The 23396-nt window shown below is 35.3% G+C and overlaps 1 protein-coding gene across 3 annotated transcripts in view; it reads right to left on the bottom strand.

Annotated features, from left to right (window-relative positions):
- LOC110461736 (ARF GTPase-activating protein GIT2-like) overlaps window positions 1-23396 on the bottom strand; it is a 63007-nt gene that overhangs the window by 10619 nt on the left and 28992 nt on the right. The window contains exons 6-17 of one of the 3 annotated variants that reach the window (XM_021515376.1): window positions 22482-22612; window positions 21852-21946; window positions 21451-21496; window positions 20636-20687; window positions 20214-20286; window positions 19685-19782; window positions 18618-18735; window positions 8273-8445; window positions 6322-6381; window positions 2828-2989; window positions 1211-1528; window positions 643-711 (exon numbers count right to left, since the gene is read on the bottom strand). In XM_021515376.1, coding sequence (XP_021371051.1) covers window positions 643-711; window positions 1211-1528; window positions 2828-2989; window positions 6322-6381; window positions 8273-8445; window positions 18618-18735; window positions 19685-19782; window positions 20214-20286; window positions 20636-20687; window positions 21451-21496; window positions 21852-21946; window positions 22482-22612 — 1395 coding nt within the window. Of the gene's footprint in view, window positions 1-642; window positions 712-1210; window positions 1529-2827; window positions 2990-6312; window positions 6382-8272; window positions 8446-18617; window positions 18736-19684; window positions 19783-20213; window positions 20287-20635; window positions 20688-21450; window positions 21497-21851; window positions 21947-22481; window positions 22613-23396 lie in introns of all 3 variants that reach the window. The other 2 variants (XM_021515368.1, XM_021515383.1) reach the window with 2 other exon arrangements.

Genomic DNA, 23396 nt, shown 5'->3' on the forward strand with positions numbered 1-23396 from the left:
CATTAACACTACAAGATATTATAATTTTCCAGAATACAACTCTGACAGTGATTTATACTGACAGGCAGGTATTTAGCTCAAAGATTGGTGTCCTAACTCTAAACTCCTAGCTCATTTCATAGTGAAACTTTTCAAAACTCTCAATGAGCTCTAACCTTTCTGCCATATAACCACACTTATATAAGTAGAGAGGGAATGTACCCTGGTGAGCCCATGTTGTTGAAGAGCCGAAAACTATATTACTTTTATATTGCTGCTATAATATAAAAATAGTAATAATTTGAGGTTCTTATATACGGCTTTACCACAACCTAGGTTGTCTCAAAGCAGTTTACAAATTATTATCTGTGGTTATAAGGCCTATGCAACCAGCCAATATCTTTCTCAACTCTGTGGGGAGCATACAGCCAGTGCTGCCATTTCGGGGCTCACAGCTAGCATTCTACAATTCTAGCACTGCCCAACCATGTACTTATTTACAGCTGAGTAGACTGAAATAAGCAGAGTAAAGTATCTTGTTCAAAAATACAACACAGTGCTATGATGGGATTTGAACCTGCGACCCTTCGGTCATGAGCCCGGCATCCTACCACTAGACTACCGTGCCTCTTACTATATAGATTTCATATATACTATACTGACCTGAACTTCCTCCTGTACGTGTATGTTAGCCAGAGACTGCGCTGACTGTAATGAATCCTTGGATTGACTCTGAAAGTGACAAATCATATAGTTAAAATGTATATTTGTTTTCAAGATGGTGTCATCCCATAAGAGAGGAATGATTGCAGATTCCTACATTACTCGTTTACTGATTTGATCATGCCATTATTTAGGTTCTTATAACACACTATAGAGATTTCCAAGTAACATTTTTCGATGAGACACATTATCTTAATACTGCACAGTATCAGACCTCATCATTGATCTTAGCTTGCCACTCTGAAATATGAACTCATCCGAAGTATTCTCATATCTGACCTTTGTAAAAACTTCGATGAAAATCTGTTAAGAAATGAAATTGGTAGAGTCATGATAATGAATCATGATGTGATGGAACCATGTGTTATGCCCTAAAATGGTGTGGGCATAATGAAATTGTGTACCATATTCTCTGTAGTTAGTGCCAAGGGTGCTTAAAAACTCGGCTTAAAGGAGGTGTGTTTATTAGAATACAGCACAGGTATGGGTATACAGATTTAAGTCATACCTTCTGTGAGAGACGCTGTTGGTCCCGTGGTTCAAACATGGACTGAGGCCGAGTGCTGGAGCGGGGACTCTCCTCTACACTTTCAGGGCGGTCATGGCCTCCTGGATCGTACCCTTCACACCTTTCAGACGGTCCACAGTCAAACGGGTCTTCGCCTCCTGAGCCCCCAGAGTCATACTGACCCTGTACGGTGGACTGGTATCGGTCCTGACCTTGTTTGGCCTGCCCGTCGTATCCATTGGGTATGATGTGTAGCGACTGCTGGATCTGCTGGGTGTGATCCCGCAGTATCGAAATCTCTCTCGTTAACCTTTGTACCTGTAACAGGGTAACGAAATATTAAAATATAGTTTTATAAGATGTAGTAAATAACAAAATATGAAATTATTCAAAACATACCCAGATGAACCACAGTAAAGCTCTTTTGATCATACCTCTGATATCTGGTCCAGGACTTTTCCATATACAAACAACACATATCATTTTATCAGAATTTACTGGAAACCGCATTCATCCTAATTAGGACATCCCCATGGGGTTTAAGAAATATAATTCAACTGCTTATCTTAAAATTCCAGATTTTTTTTCTGTTCTCAATTTGATTGCCAAATTTTGTTTGCTTGCTATTTTATAATTTCAAGCAATACATGGTCAATTGAGATTTTTGTTAGCAAGATAACTCCTAGATCCTGCCACTAAAATGGTGCTCTTATCATTTCAGATTGAAAACAAAGCTGTCATGGAATATTATCTGTTGCTACTGTGACAAAATAAGGCGATCTTTCAGGATGACACAGCTTCATAGCGAAAGGTGTTGCTATATTACAGCATTAATTCTGTATGATGAATGTTGTATTACATATACTGGTACCTGATAATATGTACAGTAATATAAATAGAGGATCTGTCATAAGTTTCCCTTCATATTAGATTTATGATACAATTTTTGGATTTTTCATGTTGGGGAGCCGAGCCTGTGGCAAGCAAATATGAACAAGAATACCGCGGGGCGGAACAATATACGGCCGTTGAATGCCATATAGTGTTATATACTTTCTTACATTGAAATAAGATCTCTCTGCATCATTCTTAGAGTGGTTAGCTGACATGCTATAAAAAATGTAGGAGAAAATCTCCGGACAAAAATTCAAATACTGAAATGAACAAAGGGCAATTACTTTTGCAAAAATCGTTGAATCAAAATTCTTTTAAGTGAGACACAACTTCATATCATGATTATAATGTATATCAAGTTTCAAAGAGATCGGTCGAAAAATGTAGGAGGAGATTGCCGGACAAACAAAATTTACGCTGGCCGGTAGGACGGACAACCTCATATCATAATACTTCCGTCAAATTTGACGGGCGTATAAAAATCTAAAATGAGTATCAATCTAATATGAAAGGAAACGAATGAGATTCTTTTTATCAAATAATACAAAGTAAACTGAATAATTGTGATCTGAAACTTGGCCGCCTCTGAAACGATGAAAATTGCGTCCGCTTCACAATGACGTAACGTCACATACACACATTACATAAACATAATCTATGTGATGGCTTTATGATACTGCATAACAACTTGAAGGTATTCATATGATAATTGATTTGATGTACCAAGATCGTGAGGTCATCCCGTTCACGTTGAAGGTCTTTGTTGTTTCGAGTGAGTTGTCCCACTTGAGACTCTAGATTTGAGGCTTTCTTCTTCATCTGGAGGAAGTCGTCTGTCGACACCGGTCCCTCCACAATCGGTTCAGGTTTGTGAGGCTGTAGAGTCTGTAAGTACCACACAAATCATTAATCAGAGATCATACGAGAAATCCACATATCATGTGATCAAACTCCAGTCAAACAAGGATTATCAACTAGCTCATGTGATCAAAGAAATGCCAGACAGAGGTCATGAACTGCAGGTCAATCAGGGGTCATGCACCATAATTGAATCCTTGTTGAAATAAGGGAAACACAAATGATGAATAATGCCAAGAAATCTTAAATTGTTGGTAATGATTACATAGCAAATTTATGATAGAAAAAGGAAACCTATTACTCAATCAAAATCTTTAAGTTCTGTCATTAATTTTAAGGCAACATTGTCAATATATTTACCTAATACATAAATCATGTTATGTAGTGATAAACCAATTCAGTATTCTATAATGCCCCCAGAAATTTTAAATATTGTTATATGTCTTAGTGTGTTAGATTTATTATTAATGAAACATGCAAGAGAGTTATTGTAACATATGTAGATAATTGCAAATCCAGGAGGTGACTCTCTATCATATCACTGGCAGTGTAGTCAATAAAATTTGGAGTTGGGAGGCGAACGAATCATTTAGCATTCCAGGAAAAGAGAGAGGCAATTCACAGCTACATTCCATTTAATAGACTTCCCCGGCCCTGTCCAGGTAACTATTTATACAAGGAAAGTTTTGATCTTCGCCGACAAAATCGATATTCACCCAGTGTTTAATATGTCCTTCACACTGAATTACTATATGTATTTTTCGCTGTAATGATAAATTTGCTCTCATTACAGAAGGCAAAACAAAAGTTGAAATGTGGTAAAATGTTCAGAGTATACAGCATTAACAGCTGTTTACAGAAGAAATGTAGCTAGTCAAAAACAGCAGAGTAATGCTGGGGAAAAAAGCCAGGTTCCAGCTCCTATTGACAACACTGTATTAGAGTTTATCTGATGATTGCAGGACTTTTTCATCACATATCTGCTTATCTTTTTTGATTTTATTAATTTTACATGCAACAGACACGTCACATCCATATACCAAGTTATCAACACTGCACTCATATTATTAAAGATGAAGTTCTCACAAATTTTTCAGCTGAACAATTTCAATGTCTCAAGTTCAAATGTACCAGCAGGCCGCCAAAAAATTTGCATCAGCAAATTAATTTGTTAATAACATTTTAACAGCAAAATAGGAAACATTTACAAATGTTTCATGATACATAGAGTTAAAGTTCAGACAGTTTTATGAAATTTGTATCTATACTTCAGTATGGACATAAAATAAGTACCGTACAGGTCACAATGTGTCAATGAGATGACTACTTCAAGCCATAAGTACACATATCTATGTTGTAATTTAGTCCAGACCCAGGCTTTGGCAAACACCATTGTCTTTAGAAATTGATAGGTTCTGTGATACCAGGAATATGTATTATCTTTGATACCAGGAATCACTATATACTAAAGAGACACTGCTATTGTTTGTAAATTGTTTACATAGAATGTGATAATACTGCAACATACCACAACCTACAAATGAATTGCGAAACCTGTCATTTACTTGCTGGTAGCAATTGAAACTAAGTGATATTTATACTCATCATAATGACTACTGAAGGAGTAAGAACAGTTCTTTCAAGAACGTTTGACAAAGGGACAACACCCACCCACCACTCTACCCCTGTATCTTGGTTGCAGGAGGCATAGTGAATTTGTCACCACACAAATACCCTGCCTGCTACGTACTCTAGAAGTGGGAATAGTTCTTTCAACACCCCCTCCCCCGGCTACTGTTACTGTTCGAATATATATAGTTCTTTCAAGAAGAATGTATTACAAAGAGACAACAGTGCCAGCTAGCCCTGCCCCACAACTTGGTTGCAGGGATACCTGGGTATATCTCATGCGACAACATCACACTGTCTTTGTGGTAAAGCATGAACACAGTTTAAACAGACATATGGGTTTAACAGAGGTAATTGTTATTGGGCTATATACAGTATAGGTAAATCCTTATAAACACATGCTACATTATAATGTTAGGCAGGTAAGTAATGTAAGCAATAGAACTTCACCAGTATTAATATAAACGAATGTGATCAAATGTATCGGAATCAATACACCATACGTAGTGTAAACTTGTGGTCTAGTGCAGTGAATGTATTTTTATAGATATGCACTGAAAATACAAGACTATACGGATCAGCTGCATCAACTACACTTGTACATTGTACATTAAATGTTCCAGTTTATATGCCACTAAAAGTGGAATGAACTATGCATACACAGATTCATTGGATTTCTATGATTTAAGATTTTAATCATCTACATTCCATTCATAAACTGAAGGAAATTTGTTAGGGTCATACATGTATGTGAGAAAATGATGATCTTTAATTTACAAACAGCCAATCAGGAAAGTTCTACCTGAAAGGGGTTTGATACCCAGGTGTAAGCACTTCACTGATTGGCTGTTTGTCAAAATATAATGAACTGTTGAATGGAATAAATGATTTGGCTCCTGTAATATATGTGATGCTGTATGATAGAGGATGCTGTATCTAAAACTGCCCAGAAATTCTGTACAATCTCCTGTCAAACCATTCTTTATTTACCTTACCAGCAGATCACAGATACAAAGTTTCATGTCCAGGAGAGAAACACAATTATTTGCTTTATTACAAATTGCTGTCGATATCTATGATAAGATATATTTTTAAATATTTTTGAGTTATCATTTTCTTTCTTCATTTTCGATTTCTTGACCAGAGAAAATATTTGTTACTGGTTGGTATTGTTTAGAAACCACAAACTTGCAAAAGTTTTAAATTCATTTTCATATTGACTATTTTCCATCGAAAAGGATTTCAATGGTACAACAGATCAGCAACTGGTGAATAATTCTATTATTTATTTTCTTTTTCAATAATTCACATATCACAGAAATAGCATGAAGGACTAATGTAAACAAAGAACTTGCTGTTTCGTTATTATTCTGACGTTAATGTGAATCATTTTAACTTCACAAAATATAGAATTTTGTGTTAATTTGTAAGAAAATAAATCACTTCATGAATTATTGAAGAGTTGAACCAATTTTACAAATTCTTACCCTTGCTTTTCAATTATTTGAGAGACTATCACGAAAAAGTAAAATATTAATTGACATTATGTACATGCATGTGTTCGTAGAGATATCAATGCAATGTGTAATAATATTGTTTTATGCATAATAGATGTGAGTTACTAATCTCTGTAATTTCTGTTTTTTAATATTTTAATCTGACAAAATTGGTGAGCAGTGCCTTGAAGACGTTCCATGCTGAGTATGAAAGTGCAGACATACACGCCTCACCTCCGCAGTAGCCATGATTGATTTGGGGGTCGAGTCAACCGTACGGATAGACCCCCTTTCCTGCATCACCAACCAATCAAACAAATGTATGTAGATATATTACAATGATGGTGTCAACAGAACGTACAAACCAAATTTTTTTCTTTTTTTTTCTTTCATTTTCTTTTTTAATACCAATAATTCAATAAAAATATAAATTGCATAACAATAGTAACCAGGACAACACACACATACAAGCTAAACTCTACCCTGAAGACACAATTGAACTCTTCCAATTCAAAGGTTGGAATAATCCATTATGAAATTTCAGAGGTGAATGAGTTAAATACACTTGGCATTGAATACTAGAAAATGTTTGTAAAACCCATACACATATATGCCCTGACCTTTCATCGACTTAAATGGAGCTAAATAAAAAGTCTAACCAAAGTCAGAGATTAAGCCGAAAATATAGGTCACAGTGACCTACATTTGATATATTTGGCATAGTACACCTCTAGAGGAATTCATTTATATAAAGTTTGATGAGTGTTTGACTTTTAGAATGATGGAAATAAATACAAAGCCTAACAAAGAGGCTGTACAAACAGACGGCTGACGGACAGAAAAGGAAAACACTTAATGCTATCTTTACTCATGTTGTAGGGGTATATAACAAAAATTCAAATTTGATCTGAAATAGAATGCTAGGATTTGTTTTTCTAGCATGACTCGTAAGTAAAATGAAACGTTGAATATTAAATGAGTAAAGCCAAAATGTGATTTCATGAGAAAGGTAAAATATACATTAGGTAATTGGTTACTTGGTTACAGCATAAAAACAGGTGAAATGATAAGATCACTCCAAAACCATTCAATATGCAAAGTAACATTTTATGCAGGGAAATCACACAGTGATGCAATATAGCGTTGCTTGTTCAAGGATAACTCACATGGACAAAAAAACGACACATCATTTTAAAAAAATCAAATAACATAAAAGAAGGAATCACTTACCCTGTTTAATGTTATGTAAATGAATTAACTATACTAAGTTTGAAAGCAGAAATAATATTATTTTCTCCAAATCTCAGATACCGGGGGAATGTAACAACAGCGATGACATGGAAGTGAACAATACCTCTGTCCTACCTATCACTTAAGTCATACCTGATACACCATACTGATCAAAATCAGATCACATCATTAACTATATTCGTAAAATGTTTCCTTACTCATGCATTTTCATTTTACTTGAGAAATGCTGAATTCAAAAATGACATACTCGGCTAACTGATTTGCCGAGATGTACAATACTATGTGAATATTAACTGGGACTAAAAAAACAGGTTCATTTATTTCATTTTAAACAGGTAAATTACATCATGGAAAGAGCAATAGGGTACAAATTGTATCACAAGTCAGATGGTTTAGTAAAACATACTTTCACTGAATAGTATCTGATGCCTTGGCAGGATATAACAGGAAATACTATTTATGTGTGTACCTGGATAAAATATATCTAGGTTCTACTTGGGAGGATTTGGAAATTAGCATGAAATCATCCTCAGGGTTTACTTTACATCTATACCTGGGAAATGTATCTATCCCCTATACACAATGGTAAAATATATAGTCAGGGAATTTCTCTATTTTCTATACAAAATGGAAAAACACCCCATAACCCCTCTATTCGCTACATAACACTGAGATAATTTGTGTGTACCCCAGGGCTAGACAATAAGGGTAACCCGCTATTCTGAGACTAGCCTGATTGACTGGTGGTTTTAAAATCAATTTCTAGCCCTGGTATACCCATTTACACAATGGTAAAATATATGTCAAAACCATATACTCCCAGAATTTCTTTATCCTATTAGTTTTCAATTGAAAAACATTTCCAAACCTTTAAGAGAACTTCTCTATCCTATAACACACAAATGCTAGCTGTGTTCAGCGTGTGTGTACCCACCTCCTCTACCCAGTCCTTGCGGTCGTCACGCATTCCCGTACTCTTGATGCTCAGATTGTCAATGCTGCTGTAGTCCTCGTCTGACGCAACAATGTCATAGATGGGCTCCTCGTCGCTGGCGATACTGTTGATTTTGGGAGGGCGGCGCTGAGACAAAGGACTGGCACCTCCTTCTGGAAAGAGACCAATTAAGCAAAAGATTTAAATGTTAGTTGTTTTTTTAAGAGAAAAAATATACAATCTTAGATGTTGAGACAAAGGAATGGCACCAGACTAGACCAATGATTTAAATGTAAATGTTTTTTTAGAGAAAAAATATACAATCTTAGATTTGTTCATCTTTTTTCAATCTTCTTCCACCATTGTTTGAAATAAAATAAAATTTGCTGGATAATGCATATATAGCTGAGGTAGAAACGCAGGACTTCTCTGTCCTTTTCCTGCCCTTTGTTCTTCATAACTGAATAACACCCTTAACCTACCTGTAAGTAAATATAAGACCAACCCAGTCACATTGGTAGCATCAATACTGAACATAAATAACAGATCAATTCTTCAAACTGATACTTCAAATTGAACACATCCACAAACGAACCTCATCACCTAACAGCAGCCAGCTTCACGAAGCTGGAGGGTCCTATTTCAAGCTAGGAGATAAAACCTGGAGCAATTTTTACTACCACAAGATAATGAGGAAATCGGGAACCATATCATGGAAATTCAGCACCACATATCATTTCTCCATGCATTTCATGTAAAAAAAAATTTTTTTTTTTTTTTATCTTATTCTCCTCTCTGAGCCAGCTGTTGGCTTGACAGATATAAATCACCTGCAGATAGGGATCATCGCCTGACAGATGATGTCAGCTCATCACGGTACTCTAAACCACACAAGTAGTGTTACACAAGTTCATAACGCAACGTCAACCTGATGTTAAATCATATCCACAAAACCTGCACAACACCAGTTCATACTATAACACTACATTCAACTACACCCAGATATAAAGTGACGAAATTTTATCAAAGGTTTTACTTTTGCTATTTTGCGGCATCACGAATCGCAAAATTCCAATTATGAAACCCTGGATATTACAAACGGTTTTTAAACCTTTCCTGCACTCAATAAGTATGTGATAAAGAGGGCTTTATACTTTTATTTCTATATCAATCCGAGAGTTGCCCACAATACAGAGATTCACATTCATGGGAAAATATCATTATACAGTTGATTCATACTTGTATAATAAATAAATATACCAGCTGGTACTTAAATTACTGAACATGTTTAAACTGTAAACATATTTAATCTGTCATTTTTTTCTGACATGAAATAAATCCCATTTCCTTAGTTGATTAATTCATCTGATATCAGTTATCTGGCCTGTTCCTGGCTGCTGTTCAGAAGGGGTAGATAAAGGAGGTGAGTGACCTCCCTTTGAGATTGCAACAGTTCACCTCCTCTTGTACAAATACAATCCCTCTCTCAAAACTAGACAATGCTGTTCTCCTTTATTACTAGACCAAATCATTGTTATCCAAACTCTATAATCTGTCATTTTCTACAATATTATCTATTATACGTATGTACCTACCTGATATATATTACATTAAGCAGCATCATCACCAATGGTATTTAGATGTAGGTAGCTATGTATACTTAATTAGTTACAAAACTGATCAAGAGGCTAATGGGCTGGGACCAGTTGATTGGAGACTTAACACATAAACAGGAGTAGAAATGAGGATCAAGCTAGTTTATTTAAACAAATTACTTCAAATCTTAAATCAAAACACAACTGACCCAAAAGCGACACAGCAAAAAGAACAGAAGCACATTATTGAAAAAAACACTTGTTAGCCATTTACCCCATAAGTTACTTTGATTATCATGATTCTAAGATATACAGTTGGTTAGAAGAAGATGTTTTAAAATTTTTAACCATATTTGATCCCTGTGACTTTGGAATTGCAGTGGGTCAAATAATATATTTGACATTGATGGCCATCACCTTTTATAATCTCAGTAGACCTCACTGTTTGTTACAAGTTTTATGAAGATTTGGACAAATCTATCGAGTCACACGGTCCTTAATCAAAACAAGCTGTACATGCCAAACAACACTTTCAGCTGTTTGATGTGTTAAACAAATCTGATCTCTGTGACCTTGGAAATAGATCAAGGTAACTATAACTTAGCAAAATTGATAGTCATTCATCTGGGCAAGCTACGTATACCATGCCAAATATAACGACTTTATTCTATGACTTATGGTTCTAAAGTAGAAGTCATTAAAAAAAGTTGATGATTGATGCTGTGCTCTTTGAAATATGAGATAAAATCAATTGAATTGAAGGACAATTAAAGAAAAAAATCATTGAAATTATCGGCTCTGAATTTTGTCAAGACATTTTTTTACAAACAAGTAATTTTCATTGTTAAAATCAAATAACACCATTTTAAATATTTTAAATATGAGACGTTCAAATAATTGTGGTATTCTAAAATCCAATGAGAGCAATCGGTTAACATTTACCACTGGTAATATTATATGTTTACAGTTGATTAATTTTGCACTAGAATCTTTGGGATCAAATCATACAACAAAATTATACAGTTACAATGAAAATTCAGGCAAATCAAATAAAACCAGTCTGAAGGATAAAGAGAATGAAAACAAAATTATGTCTTTACCTTAATCTGTGCTCTCTTCACTGATGGAACGAAACTACACTCTCTATACCTCATCGACTTGAAGATTTTAAATTACAACTTTCAAACAAGTAAGTAGTGCAATGTGATATCAAATTTATCAACACATGCGTTCCAATAAAGGCGATATCATCTGTGAGGGCTGCGACGGTGATGTAACATTGTGGGTTTTGTTTCCCCCTCCTCGACATGTACGTGGAGGAGATTAGATCGTCTCTTCACCACCAACATCAAATTCCTCCACACTCTAATGCTCAGCTTACTTGGCAGAGCCACAGATTCTCCTCACAACCATTGATATGAAAGTCATTTCTCTTCCATCAAATTTACACCTGGCTAATGTGCTTACCTTACATCAGAGTGTATACACACTCATATCTACCTGATAAAATGTCGAACAGGATCAAGGATACATTTTTGTTTTTTTTGCAGTCATATATATATTAAGTACACTTGCATGGATACAGAAGACGAAACCATTGTATAAAATACGAAATGTGCAGACATCATAATGATAAACAGAGGAGATACATAAAATTAGGTATTTGCCAACCTTTCCATTTTTTTTTTTATAGGAGAAACTATTTGAGAAAAGTTTAGAATGTGTAAAATCTACTGACATTGATCCCTATAATTTGATTAAATGATATAATGCCATAGTTTTAGTGTTTTCTTTGCAAAAAAAATAGTTAAATTTTAGAAAAAGTGATGATGCAAAAAAACCTCTTTCAAATGTGGAAAATTTGACTGATAACTGTCAGCTGGTTCCCTTAAAAATAAGGACACGTATAAAGAAAATAAAGTTACCAAAGATACTTGTTCTTATCAAGGGAAGATGTTATCAATACTATTTCTCACTATCCTTAGTTAATCTAACAAATGTCTGTGAGTTTTAAATGACTAAAACAAGGTTGATAACCTAACATCACTTGCTGGGAAAGCTCTGTGTGAGCACCAGAGACGACCCAAGTCCTGTCTGCATATCAAAATACAATGTCAATAAAGCACGTTTTCTCTCCTTAATAAAATCAATTTTCGAATTTTGCATGGAGAGTCGATTGTTAAAACCCATAAAACCCGGTCAATCTCTAAATCAGCTCCCAAAGACTTGTTACAAATTGTATTACAAATCGCAAGATTCACCGAGTTTTTACAGATATTTGATCTACACATATCTCTGTGATAACTCTGGAGATGATAACAGTGTTAAATAAATCATAACCCTACTCACAGCTTCATCGTCTGGAATATTTGTGATAAGATTTTACTTTTTACACACATTGCTAGCCTATCCCAGGCCAATTACTTCAGCAGAGATAACGTCAATGGAAATACAGAACAGCATATTTATAAACACAGCTTATATGAATGGCATGTACATAAAAATCATTTCATCATTGATAAATTTTCAGCATATCAGTAAAATTACAGAGCTGCTTTATATAGATATTACATTGAATTCTGAAATGATATGAATTTATCGCAATTTTAACATATTTTATGTATATTTAGGCTCTGTTAAGTGTTTTTCCCTGGAAAATCTTTGCTTTGCTTTCATTATTTTATAGACCCTATACTGTATTTCAGTGGTCAACAATTTACTAAATTTGGAGAAAATTCATTTGTTCCCATATTAAACATTTAGTAATTAGCACTTAGAATGTTTATAAAATCCCAAGTGATAACATTTTTGTTTTGTTTTATGAAAATAGATATTTTTTCACAATTTTGTGAAAAATGTCACTATGATTTTCCATCAAACGGTGACAAAAGTTGGAAAAATCAGAGAGCATTCAATTAAACATTCATACCATTCTGATGCTTGTTGGATATCTAGTTCAGCATCCCTGTCTCATTAGTAACCTCCCCTTAATTTTGTTTTGGACATGCATATAACTGTAGCACAGTTCGGCGAAGATACTTTTGTTGACCAGGTAGCTCATGATCAGTTGGTTAGAGAGATAGTGTAACAATCTAAAGTCCAGGGTTTGAATCCCAGTCTAGCCCCACTGAAGTCCAGGATTTGAATCCCAGTCTAGCCCCACTGAAATCCAGGGTTGGAATCCCTGTCTAGCCCCACTGAAGTCCAAGGTTGGAATCCCAGTCTAGCCCCACTGAACTCCAGGGTTGGAAGCCCAGGCTAGCCCCACTGAAGTCCAGGGTTGGATTCCCAGTCTAGCCCCACTGAAGTCCCGGGTTTGAATCCCAGTCTAGCCCCACTGAACTCCAGGGTTGGAAGCCCAGGCTAGCCCCACTGAAGTCCAGGGTTGAAATCCCAGTCTAGCCCCACTGAAGTCCTGGGTTTGAATCCCAGTCTAGCCCCACTGAAATCCAGGGTTGGAATCCCTGTCTAGCCCCACTGAAGTCCAAGGTTGGAATCCCAGTCTAGCCCCACTGAAATCCAGGGTTGGAATCCCTGTCTAGCCCCACTGAAGTCCAGGGTTTGGATCCCAGTCTAGCCCCACTGAAGTCCAGGGCTTGAATCCCAGTCTAGCCCCACTGAAGTCCTGGGTTTGAATCCCAGTCTAGCCCCACTGAACTCCAGGGTTGGAAGCCCAGGCTAGCCCCACTGAAGTCCAGGGTTGTAATCCCAGTCTAGCCCCACTGAAGTCCAGGGTTGGAATCCCAGTCTAGCCCCACTGAATTTGTACTCTGACAACACTGTTGTGGATTATTTCTCTTTGATCTCTTTATCTTCATTCTTTTCATAAAAAATCCCGTAAAGTGTGATTTTCTTCTTAGAATTACAAATGCTAAAATCATGCCAGATAAATAGTTTCTAATGTTTATTTACAGTTTTTGGCAGTGGTACCGTGGTACCGGGATACTTGATGTCTAATGTTTTGTGACACCTGCACCCCTGGAATATATCATGACAATAGTGAAGGCCAATTGTACACCACCTGGTGGCTGACAGGATAAGACTAGTTTGATCCTTGATGTACATCAAAAGGATCGTGCGGCTGCGTAACGGTAAAACTGACTAGCTTTGGAGTCGAGTGTTGCTCCTCTGTTATCTTCAAAGTACAAGTATCAGCCTAGTGATTGGTCAAGTTTTTTTTAACCTGAGACCAATCAAATAGCTAGCCATGTGCCTTCAATTTTGCTATGACATATTCCAGGGGTGCAGAGAGTGTAAATGAGCTAAGCCCTGGAGTATTGAGGATGGTGTGGACCTAAATTTAACACTGACCGGATGGCTCATGGCCAGTAATATCAGGGTAAGGTATTGAACGAAAGAGTTGAAAGAAATTGCCAAGTCCTGTGAAAGTGAATTAGCATTGATATGAATTTACAAATCAACCCATCCTGCTCACCAGGTGGCATAACATGTATATGCATCACTGGCAGATGATCAAACATACCTTGGAGTCCCTTGTACATTTACATTCTTGCCATAATCCTAATGGCAATCAATACGTTCAACATCATTTATGAACAACATCCTTCAAAGTTACAAAATTCATACATTCTGCTATTTCTGTTTCAACAGCAGAACATTTTCCTCTATACTTGTACACACAACTTCATTTTCGTATATTTAAGTATCATTTGGACATAACCTTGATTTCATTAAGATATCATTAAAACCCAAACGCAAGCTTAAATTAGGAACATGCAATTTTCATTCTATCACAAGACTGAAAACTCTATCACTGCAAAACTCTGAGCACCACAACAGTCTCCTCCCTCCCACCATGTGAGTACATGTCTGTGAGTAGTCGTGAGAGGCTGTAGAGGAGGAGGTAGACCACCTGTTATACAGTCAACCAGATATCTTCCTTGTTATGGTAATCCCATATCACCACTAATCTGAAGATGTGGAAAATAACGCCTGTGTGTTCTGTAGTTAAACGAAATTATCATTATATCTAAATTGTTCCTACCTCCCACCACTATAGATAACACCAGTCCATGGTCCCCCCCCCCCCCAACACATTTTTAATAGCAGCAAAATACCATATTTTATACGTAGCATATTGTATTGTACCAAATACAATAACACCATCACATATTTTTTCGATACCTTATTAGAAGTTATCATACGACTATTTTCCATATCGTACTCCGTATCAGCCCAAGACTCCCGTATCAGCCCAAGACTCCCATATCAGCCCAAGACTCCCGTATCAGCCCAAGACTCCCGTATCAGCCCAAGACCCCGAGACTCCCATATCAGCCCAAGACCCCAAGACTCCCATATCAGCCCGAGACTCGCATATCAGCCCAAGACTCCCATATCAGCCCAAGACTCCCATATCAGCCCCAGACTCCCATATCAGCCCCAGACTCCCATATCAGCCCAAGACTACCATATCAGCCCGAGACTCTCATATCAGCCCAAGACTCCCATATCAGCCCAAGACCCCAAGCCTCCCGTATCAGCCCGAGACTCCCATATCAGCCCAAGACTCCCATATCAGCCCGAGGGATAATACACATGCAAAACAACCCATATCACGGTCAAGTTTACAAATGTGTTTTATCACTCAATGTGATGGCACACATAAACAGCAATACAATCACATCACAAATGCACAGCAAATATTCCTGTCTAGATATTACCATGAGAAAGCCTTCAGGGGCAACATAACACCCCCCAAAAAACAAACCTGAGCAACATATGTTGATGCGTAAATTATTGTGAAATGGTTGCCATTACATCTGTAGATGGAAGCTGTAACCTCAAAGATAGGTTCTCGAAAATTCGAATTTTCAAAACACCGACCTAGACCTTTGACAAATCACACTAAAAATGAATAATGTTCTTCTCCCTTCTAGGGTAACCCACAATGAGCTTTGCAAAATTCTTGTCCTGAAGTTTAAATAGGATAGGACAAAATTCTATTTTAAGTAAAAGCAACCTTGACCTTTGATAGACTATGCCAAATCATTACATGTATGAGCTGTAATGTGATCACTTGTTTAGAAAGTATGATGCAGAAAAGAAAATAGTTATTTTAAAAGTGACCTTGACCTATAACAAATCATGCCCAAAATCAACATCATTCGTAACGATTCGTCCCTAGGGAAACCAATATTCTTAGTTTGAACTTCGTGTGACCATTCATTCTGAAGTAATTAGCTTCTGGAAAAGTAGTTGAATCCATGAAACCTTTTTTTTTTGTTAAGTGACCTTGACCTTTGAGTTGCCATGCCTATAAACAATAAGATTCTTCCTCTTCTCTAAGAAAAATCACATACCAAGTGTAAGGTTATGTGATTTGTTTTAAAGTTAGTACATCTGGTAAAAAAAAATCCATTTTAAGAAAAAGTGGCATTGACCTTTGACCTAATATCAATAGGGTCCTTCTTCTTTCTGAGGCTCACCCACATACCAAGCCTGAGTTTTTTGTCATCATTTGTTCTTGACAAGAAAACAGCCTGACAAGAAAATTCTATTTTTAATAATGGCAACCTTGACCTTTAGAAGATCCCAAAAAAAATCAATAGAGTTCCTGAAATTGCAAATGCTCTTCAACAGGACACCAGCTGATAATGATGATCAATGTACATGTATGTGTAACACAGTGGAACATATGAAATTTCTGAATATTTCAGGTGGCCACCAAAACGAATATTTGGGGATTTATATCAGAATTTTATTTCATTATATTCAACTTTCATACAAACTAAAATTTCCTGTCACCTTTTTATATACCGGTATATACTTGTCAGTGATCGTCTGTAATTACTGAAGCGTAAAACACTGACCTCATATGGAAATGTGACCTAACTGTCATCATCACATTCAGAATACTGTTTAAACAATTATCTCCTAATCTGAAACTAATTCATACTACTGCTAAACAATAATTTTTAAACAGAGACGAAAATGAGCTTTAATATGGGCAAAAAGGCTGAAAAGTAGTTTTTCAATCCACTCAATGGCAAAAAATCGACAGTTGGCATTATCCTTAAAGGGGCTGGTCGGGGAAAAAATGTCATATTTGCTAAAATGGCTTACACATGTTTAAAATACCTTCTTATGAAATATACTGATTCAAATTTTGCTGAAATTCACTCCCTAAGAGTAAAAATTACAATTATATTAAAGAAATCCTAAATCTTCACCTGACAGTCTAAAACTCTCAATTGACCCAGATCAGTGATGTAATTCTACCGCACGCGCGTCATCAAGAAGGCCGAATGTACACATCGCGGCGAAAGAAAAAGATGCATGCAAAAGTCATGACAGGCACAAGGTATCAATACTGTTATATATAACAACAACATATAGGTAGGAATACTTCACTTGCATCATACATGACCTTTGAAAACAATTATTTACGTATAGTATTGCTGTCTTTTCCGGCAGTTGAGTCCGACATGGCACATGATGGCGTGCTATTGTTGTTATCTTCACTGCCTCACTTTCGAAACAACCACGTAACATATATAAATAGATCTGCGCTAAATTTACGCGGAGCTTCCCCGAGATTTCAGTGGTCAAACCTGGACATTGCAAGCAGAACTCGACCATCATATTCTGCCGTGGTATAACTTTTGGAAGGCCAGAGAATGCATTAAGACCCATTTATTTTGTAATTTTTTCCCCGACCATGCAGCCCCTTTTAATTCTGAAAAAAACTGAAATCAGCCAAAAGGCTGAATATTTTCATTTCTGTTTAATAACAACAAGTTACCTAACTTGCAGATGCTGAACAGTTATACAATGTACTCTATAAACTGACATAACCCCAAAAAACACATAATGCTACTGATTTGCAGAGAGTTCCAGATTGATGAGAGCTACTTGTAATACATGGTCATCGTCAGAACCAAATTCTTTGGTCAATTTGTATAAAAATCCTGACTGGACAGAGTCTGGTTTAGAGCTCACTATACACATGTATACAGTGATAGCAGTAGAACTTTTAAAACTTGGATCCAAAATAGGTAAATAAACTGGTCTTATAAATTAACATGAAATACATTTTTTCAAATTTGCTCTACCCGATACAAATACTAGCTACATATAGGTATATGGTAAAAACACAGAGAAAGACACAACACAAAACATATATCAAAATGGTACAATACAAACAGAGTTGCTTCCCTTATTGCCAAGACTTTTTATTTTAAACAAGAGCCATTTATCCTAAGTTAAGTGTAGAACAGTTTTCACTTTTGTTCTTGTGTGGTGCGATTTATTTACACCCTTAGGTCCTATTAGATGATCTTAAATGTTTTTGGGCCATATAGAAAGTAACAACAATAGCAATCCAATTGGTTAATAAACATAACACATATTATACACTAGGTACAGATATCTAAGTACTGCTTACGATTGATATGACATGGAGTTTTCAATTCTGAAACAGTTACAGCAGTAACAATCATGAAGTGTTATCCATCAAAATAAAGCTCTTCATAATCCAGAAACCTTGATCATATGGAAAATACAAAGAGGGGCCATGAATCCCATGATCCTGAATTTTCTGATCATGATCAGTCTTTTAAATATCCCGAGAAGTCTCTGTAATGCTGATGTTTTCATAACCAATTCTACTGTTTCATTAAACCATCACCTGTATAAAATATTGATAGACAAAACTACAAATAAATACAACTACATACAGCTGAAGTTCTCCAAAAGGAGATAAAAAGGAACACCACAGCATTGCCTACCTTTAGGTGTCTGTACAGGGGACATAACTCCAGTTTGTCGTCGTTTGGCATCATTTAAAATATCTATCACTAAGGTAGCAAATTCTCTTCCGTTGAATCTGGCAAGTTTCTGACGACCCTGTTGAAAGCAATCATTAGATTTTTGTAGAGTACAGTCATTAATGTAAAATAAGAATTTTTCATCCATGTTCAATTTGGCAAAAATATCTAGGTGGCAAATTTAACAGTCAGTCCCTAATCTTAACTATAATTTCAAAACAGTGTAAGATACAAGGTTGAAAATATAATGGAGTGGAAATATTTAATTTACAATAATCAGTAGCCCCGTCATATGGAAACGCTGTTTAGGTCTACATAGTATAAACAACCTGAAAGGTCCAGGTATTATCAACAAAGGTTAAAACAACCCTAAAATTCTAGGATTACTGTTTCAGGGTAACTTATTTTAAAATTGATAATATCTTAGAAAAGATATCATGATTACTTTGATGGAGCATACTTTATACAGTGATACAAAGTTCTAACAAACTCAAAAAGGGACCTCAAAAGTTAGTATTTCTAAACAAATTTCAGAAATTATTTTTAATTATTATCAAAATAGGTAGATGATGCCAAAATATGGCCAAACCAATAAACTGTTGAGGACATTATGATAAAAATGGACATCAATGACAGACTAGATAAAGGATTGATCAAATATTCATGTTATAAATTTGCATACTGTATACCAGGAAATTTTTGCAGCAGTTTAATTTTCACAGTGTTGCCTCCCGTAATGAGGGTGAATTTATTATTGCTACGAACATATGTAAACAACATAATAAAAAGTGTAATTAAATGCAAAGGGCAAATTTAATATTGGGCGAAAAAAGTATACATTATTTTCTCAATTTTATCTGGTGAAAATGACATCAATACATGAACAGTGGATATCCAAGAAAGAACAGCTTAACAATAAATGAAGAAAAGTATTTCCTGTCCAATAATATTTTTTCTGTATTATTTAGTCATTGTAAAAAAGCTGTTAAAAATAATGTCTTGATCTACTTTTACTTTGTAAAACGTACCTGGTTCCTGGTGGCGGAGAAATCTGGATTGAGGGGAAGAAAGGGCACACCTTGTCGGTCACTGACTATTGAAGCATTTTCGTGTGTTGCTGTCCAATCTGAAAATTAAAAAACAAAGGCTACTGAGGGTGTCTTTTTTCCAAATGAAATATTTCGATTTGTTCAAAAAAAGATAAAAATATCGTAAAAAGATCATGTCCGCATTACTGGAGTGTGTAACTTTAATATTCAAAGGTTAAATACATGAAAATAAGAAAACACCTTTAAGTGTGTATGATATTTTAACTCATTCATATTCCTAAAGACACATTTGAGCTCTTCCAATTCAAAGGTTGGAATAGTTCATTATGAAATTTCAGGGGTGAATGAGTTAAACTATGCATAGACAGGTAACTATAATATATCAACTACACAAGCATTGTATATATAGCTTATGCCTACAGAAAAAAATCCAAGAAAAAGTTATGAAACATTATTTTTAATGATGGTAACAATATTGAAACCTAACTACAGAAACACATTAACTTACGTTCATCGTTTTCTCGGCGATCTACTTCATCATACACATCCATCGCTAACTCTTCAAACAAATGATTGGGTAACTGAAAAGAAAGCAGTAAAGTTAAGTCTCCCATCATACCTACCACAGTTTGAAATGAAGCCAAACTTATATCAAATTGAAACAAAACAATTTTTGGGAATCCTAAATAATGTTAAGATATATTTCTATATGATTCTTCACTTTTTTTGTCTTGGAACAAAACTTTTCAAAACCTAGCCCCGACACTTCCTAAATTTCAAAATGTAAAATCTGAAATTTAAAAATCCTGAACATTTTCTGTAACATTGCATAGTTTCTTTCAAGTTGGATTAAACATCACTTCTCAACACTGCATATATCACTGACATCATGCTTTTTTGAGAAATGTTTTCAAAAAGTTTTATACTTACTGCTTGTAACTTTTTCTTTGCTTGTTTGGCTAATTCTGACATATCTAAACTACTGTAAACAGAAAATAAACAACAGCTTTAGTATAAAAAATACAACACAAAGCTACCGTCAACCTGATTGAGAGACCAACTCAATTAAGAGACCATCTGTATTAAGAAACCATTTTTAAAACTCTCCAATGAAGTTACTTATACATTTGGCTGTATTATTTTCAATAGCTGCTGTACACATTTTTGACTCATTAATTTTGTTTTTTTGTTTTTATTGTTGTTGAACGTTTTCATAAAAAAATCAAGTAGAATAAAAAGAAAATTTCAGGACTTCTTATCCTATTAAAACGTAATAAGTACGTCAATACACCATATGGTAGACTGTACTTCATTGGAAGAAGAATAAGAAGAAAACAGTTTTAGATCAGCAATATTTTGTTTTTAACAAAATCTGCTTGGGTGCAATGGTTAAAGAATCATATTGAGAAAGGAATTTTGGTAGATATTTTAGGCCGAATAATTTTTCCAGATCTACTTGGAATTGTACTTTCAATGAAAAAAAACCCCCATAAAGCCACTGGTTTGGTCTATACAAATGTATGGGCCCGTACATTAATTGTCTGTGTCAAGGAATTTGGGAATTTATTCCTTTCGAAAAGAAATAGGCCTGGTAAATTTTTATGTCTTTTTAAATTGGACAACTAGCCTTGAGAACGGTACAATTATACTTGTTACAAACCGACTGTGTAAAGTTATATGACAGAACATACCCCTATCCTTATACCAAGTCTTCCACACAATTCAATAGAGAAAACGTTACTTACTTATCAGCCATTTCTGGGATGATGAAATGACAACCATTTCTATGATCTAGAAAAGACATAAACAAAGTATCACCACCAGTAGCACACTAAGAGTTTCCAAAACCTTTGTGTTCATATATATCAGAACTTTTCTTCATCCTTATTTCGTTTTTCAAATTAAAAAAAAAAATCTCTTACGATTCAATGTATATCATCATACAGAAGTGTCAGCATTAAGTTTCATTATCTATTTTTTAACTTTTTTCCTTGGTGCTATTTTTATTAGAAATATACAATTTACATATATATATATATATATTGTTTGGTTTGGTTCCCTGAAATTCATCCGCTTTATGAAATCATCAGTATATTTTATATATTTCTTACGTTAGAAGTGAATAGGGACATCCCTGACAGCTTACCTGGTTTACGTTTACAGAGGTAATAGGCGAGACGATCAGTGAGTTCATACTGGCATTCTATTAATCTATCGGCTAAGTCTTTATGTCCCTCCGATCTGTGGAAATAATATGGAGTGACAATAATTCAAACATAATAACCCCGCCAACATAAAACAAAGTGTCAACAACTCATTGATATATTAACTAAGTCTTTTTTTACTTTCATTCGTTTTTGATAAAAAAATAAAATAAATTGACAACTGCCTACATTCCTCTCCTCAGCAGTTTTCTGATTTTATTTCACACAGATCAAATAACATGTGCCTGATGTGGACAAGCAGTGTTTTCGACAAGGTTCATCACAATATGAACAAAATCTTGGCAATTATTTTAAGACTGCTGTAGACCGGGCACAGGATATTCCCATGCTTGGTGTCAAACCTACAGTAATCTAGATCTGTAGGATGACATTTTGAGAAGGTTTCACAATTTTTATATACTTTGAGAAAGACAAAACTCACAATGTGAATAATACATTTTAATTGTCATTGTGTGAGGAAAACACTAACACAACAAACCTGAACAGGAAATGATAAGTGCAAAGTACATAAATTTCCACGTTAACAGTATTTAAGAAGCATATTTTAATACCTTGCGTGGTCTATAGGTGTTTTTCCATTGGCATCGTACGACCCAGGGTCAGCCCCGTATATGACTAGTAGTTCTCCTTGGAGAGGCTGGCCACTCTGGGCAGCCACATGTAGAGGACAGTTTCCCTTCTCCTGTTAATGAAAGAAGCCAACTTATGAAGAAACATGACAAAGATCCAAAATGTGCACTGCATAAGTTTCATTTATATCCATCAAATAGAACAAAAGTTACAGACCTTTATGAAAAGTTCTTTTTATACAACCAATAAGAGTTTCTATGTGACGTTTCGATGACTAGTACGTACGGTATGTACACTGTCTTGGAACCAGTCTCTCCAATATACAATTCGTCGCAGTTATTGCATCCGTAGCCAAATCAACATCGATTTTGTGGACAACTCGTACACATTTTACACCTTTGTGTGCATACGCTTCACTGGTTATTTGTCTGATGAAGGTGACAGCGTTTACTGTGTATATATGGTACTAATCATCAAAAACATCATATAGAATCTCTTATTGGTTATGTAAAAAGTACTTTTCATAATCCATACTTACCAACCTGAAGAAAATATTAAAAACAAGAGGCCCATGGGCCTTAATGGTCACCTGATATATTTAAACAGAGAGTTGATATTTGTTTTTAACATCAACAAAGATATTATTCAAAGTGACAAAAAACAATAAAACCACCTTATTCAATATCTAGCCTGCACATTTAAGACTGAAAAGTATTTGAAACTAGCACCTCTGATTCTAAACAAGGAAAATGTTTTTTTTCAATTTTAGCAGGGGGTAGGGATGGCTCAAAATTTACAAAATATCAAACTGTCAACTTAGGGTTATAATTCCAATCAAGTTATCAACATGTAATATTCTAAGTATCATTTGCCATTATAAACCATAACAAATTTTG

This window comes from Mizuhopecten yessoensis, unplaced genomic scaffold (genome assembly GCF_002113885.1).
Source record: "Mizuhopecten yessoensis strain PY_sf001 unplaced genomic scaffold, ASM211388v2 scaffold1407, whole genome shotgun sequence".
Classification (NCBI taxonomy): domain Eukaryota; kingdom Metazoa; phylum Mollusca; class Bivalvia; order Pectinida; family Pectinidae; genus Mizuhopecten; species Mizuhopecten yessoensis.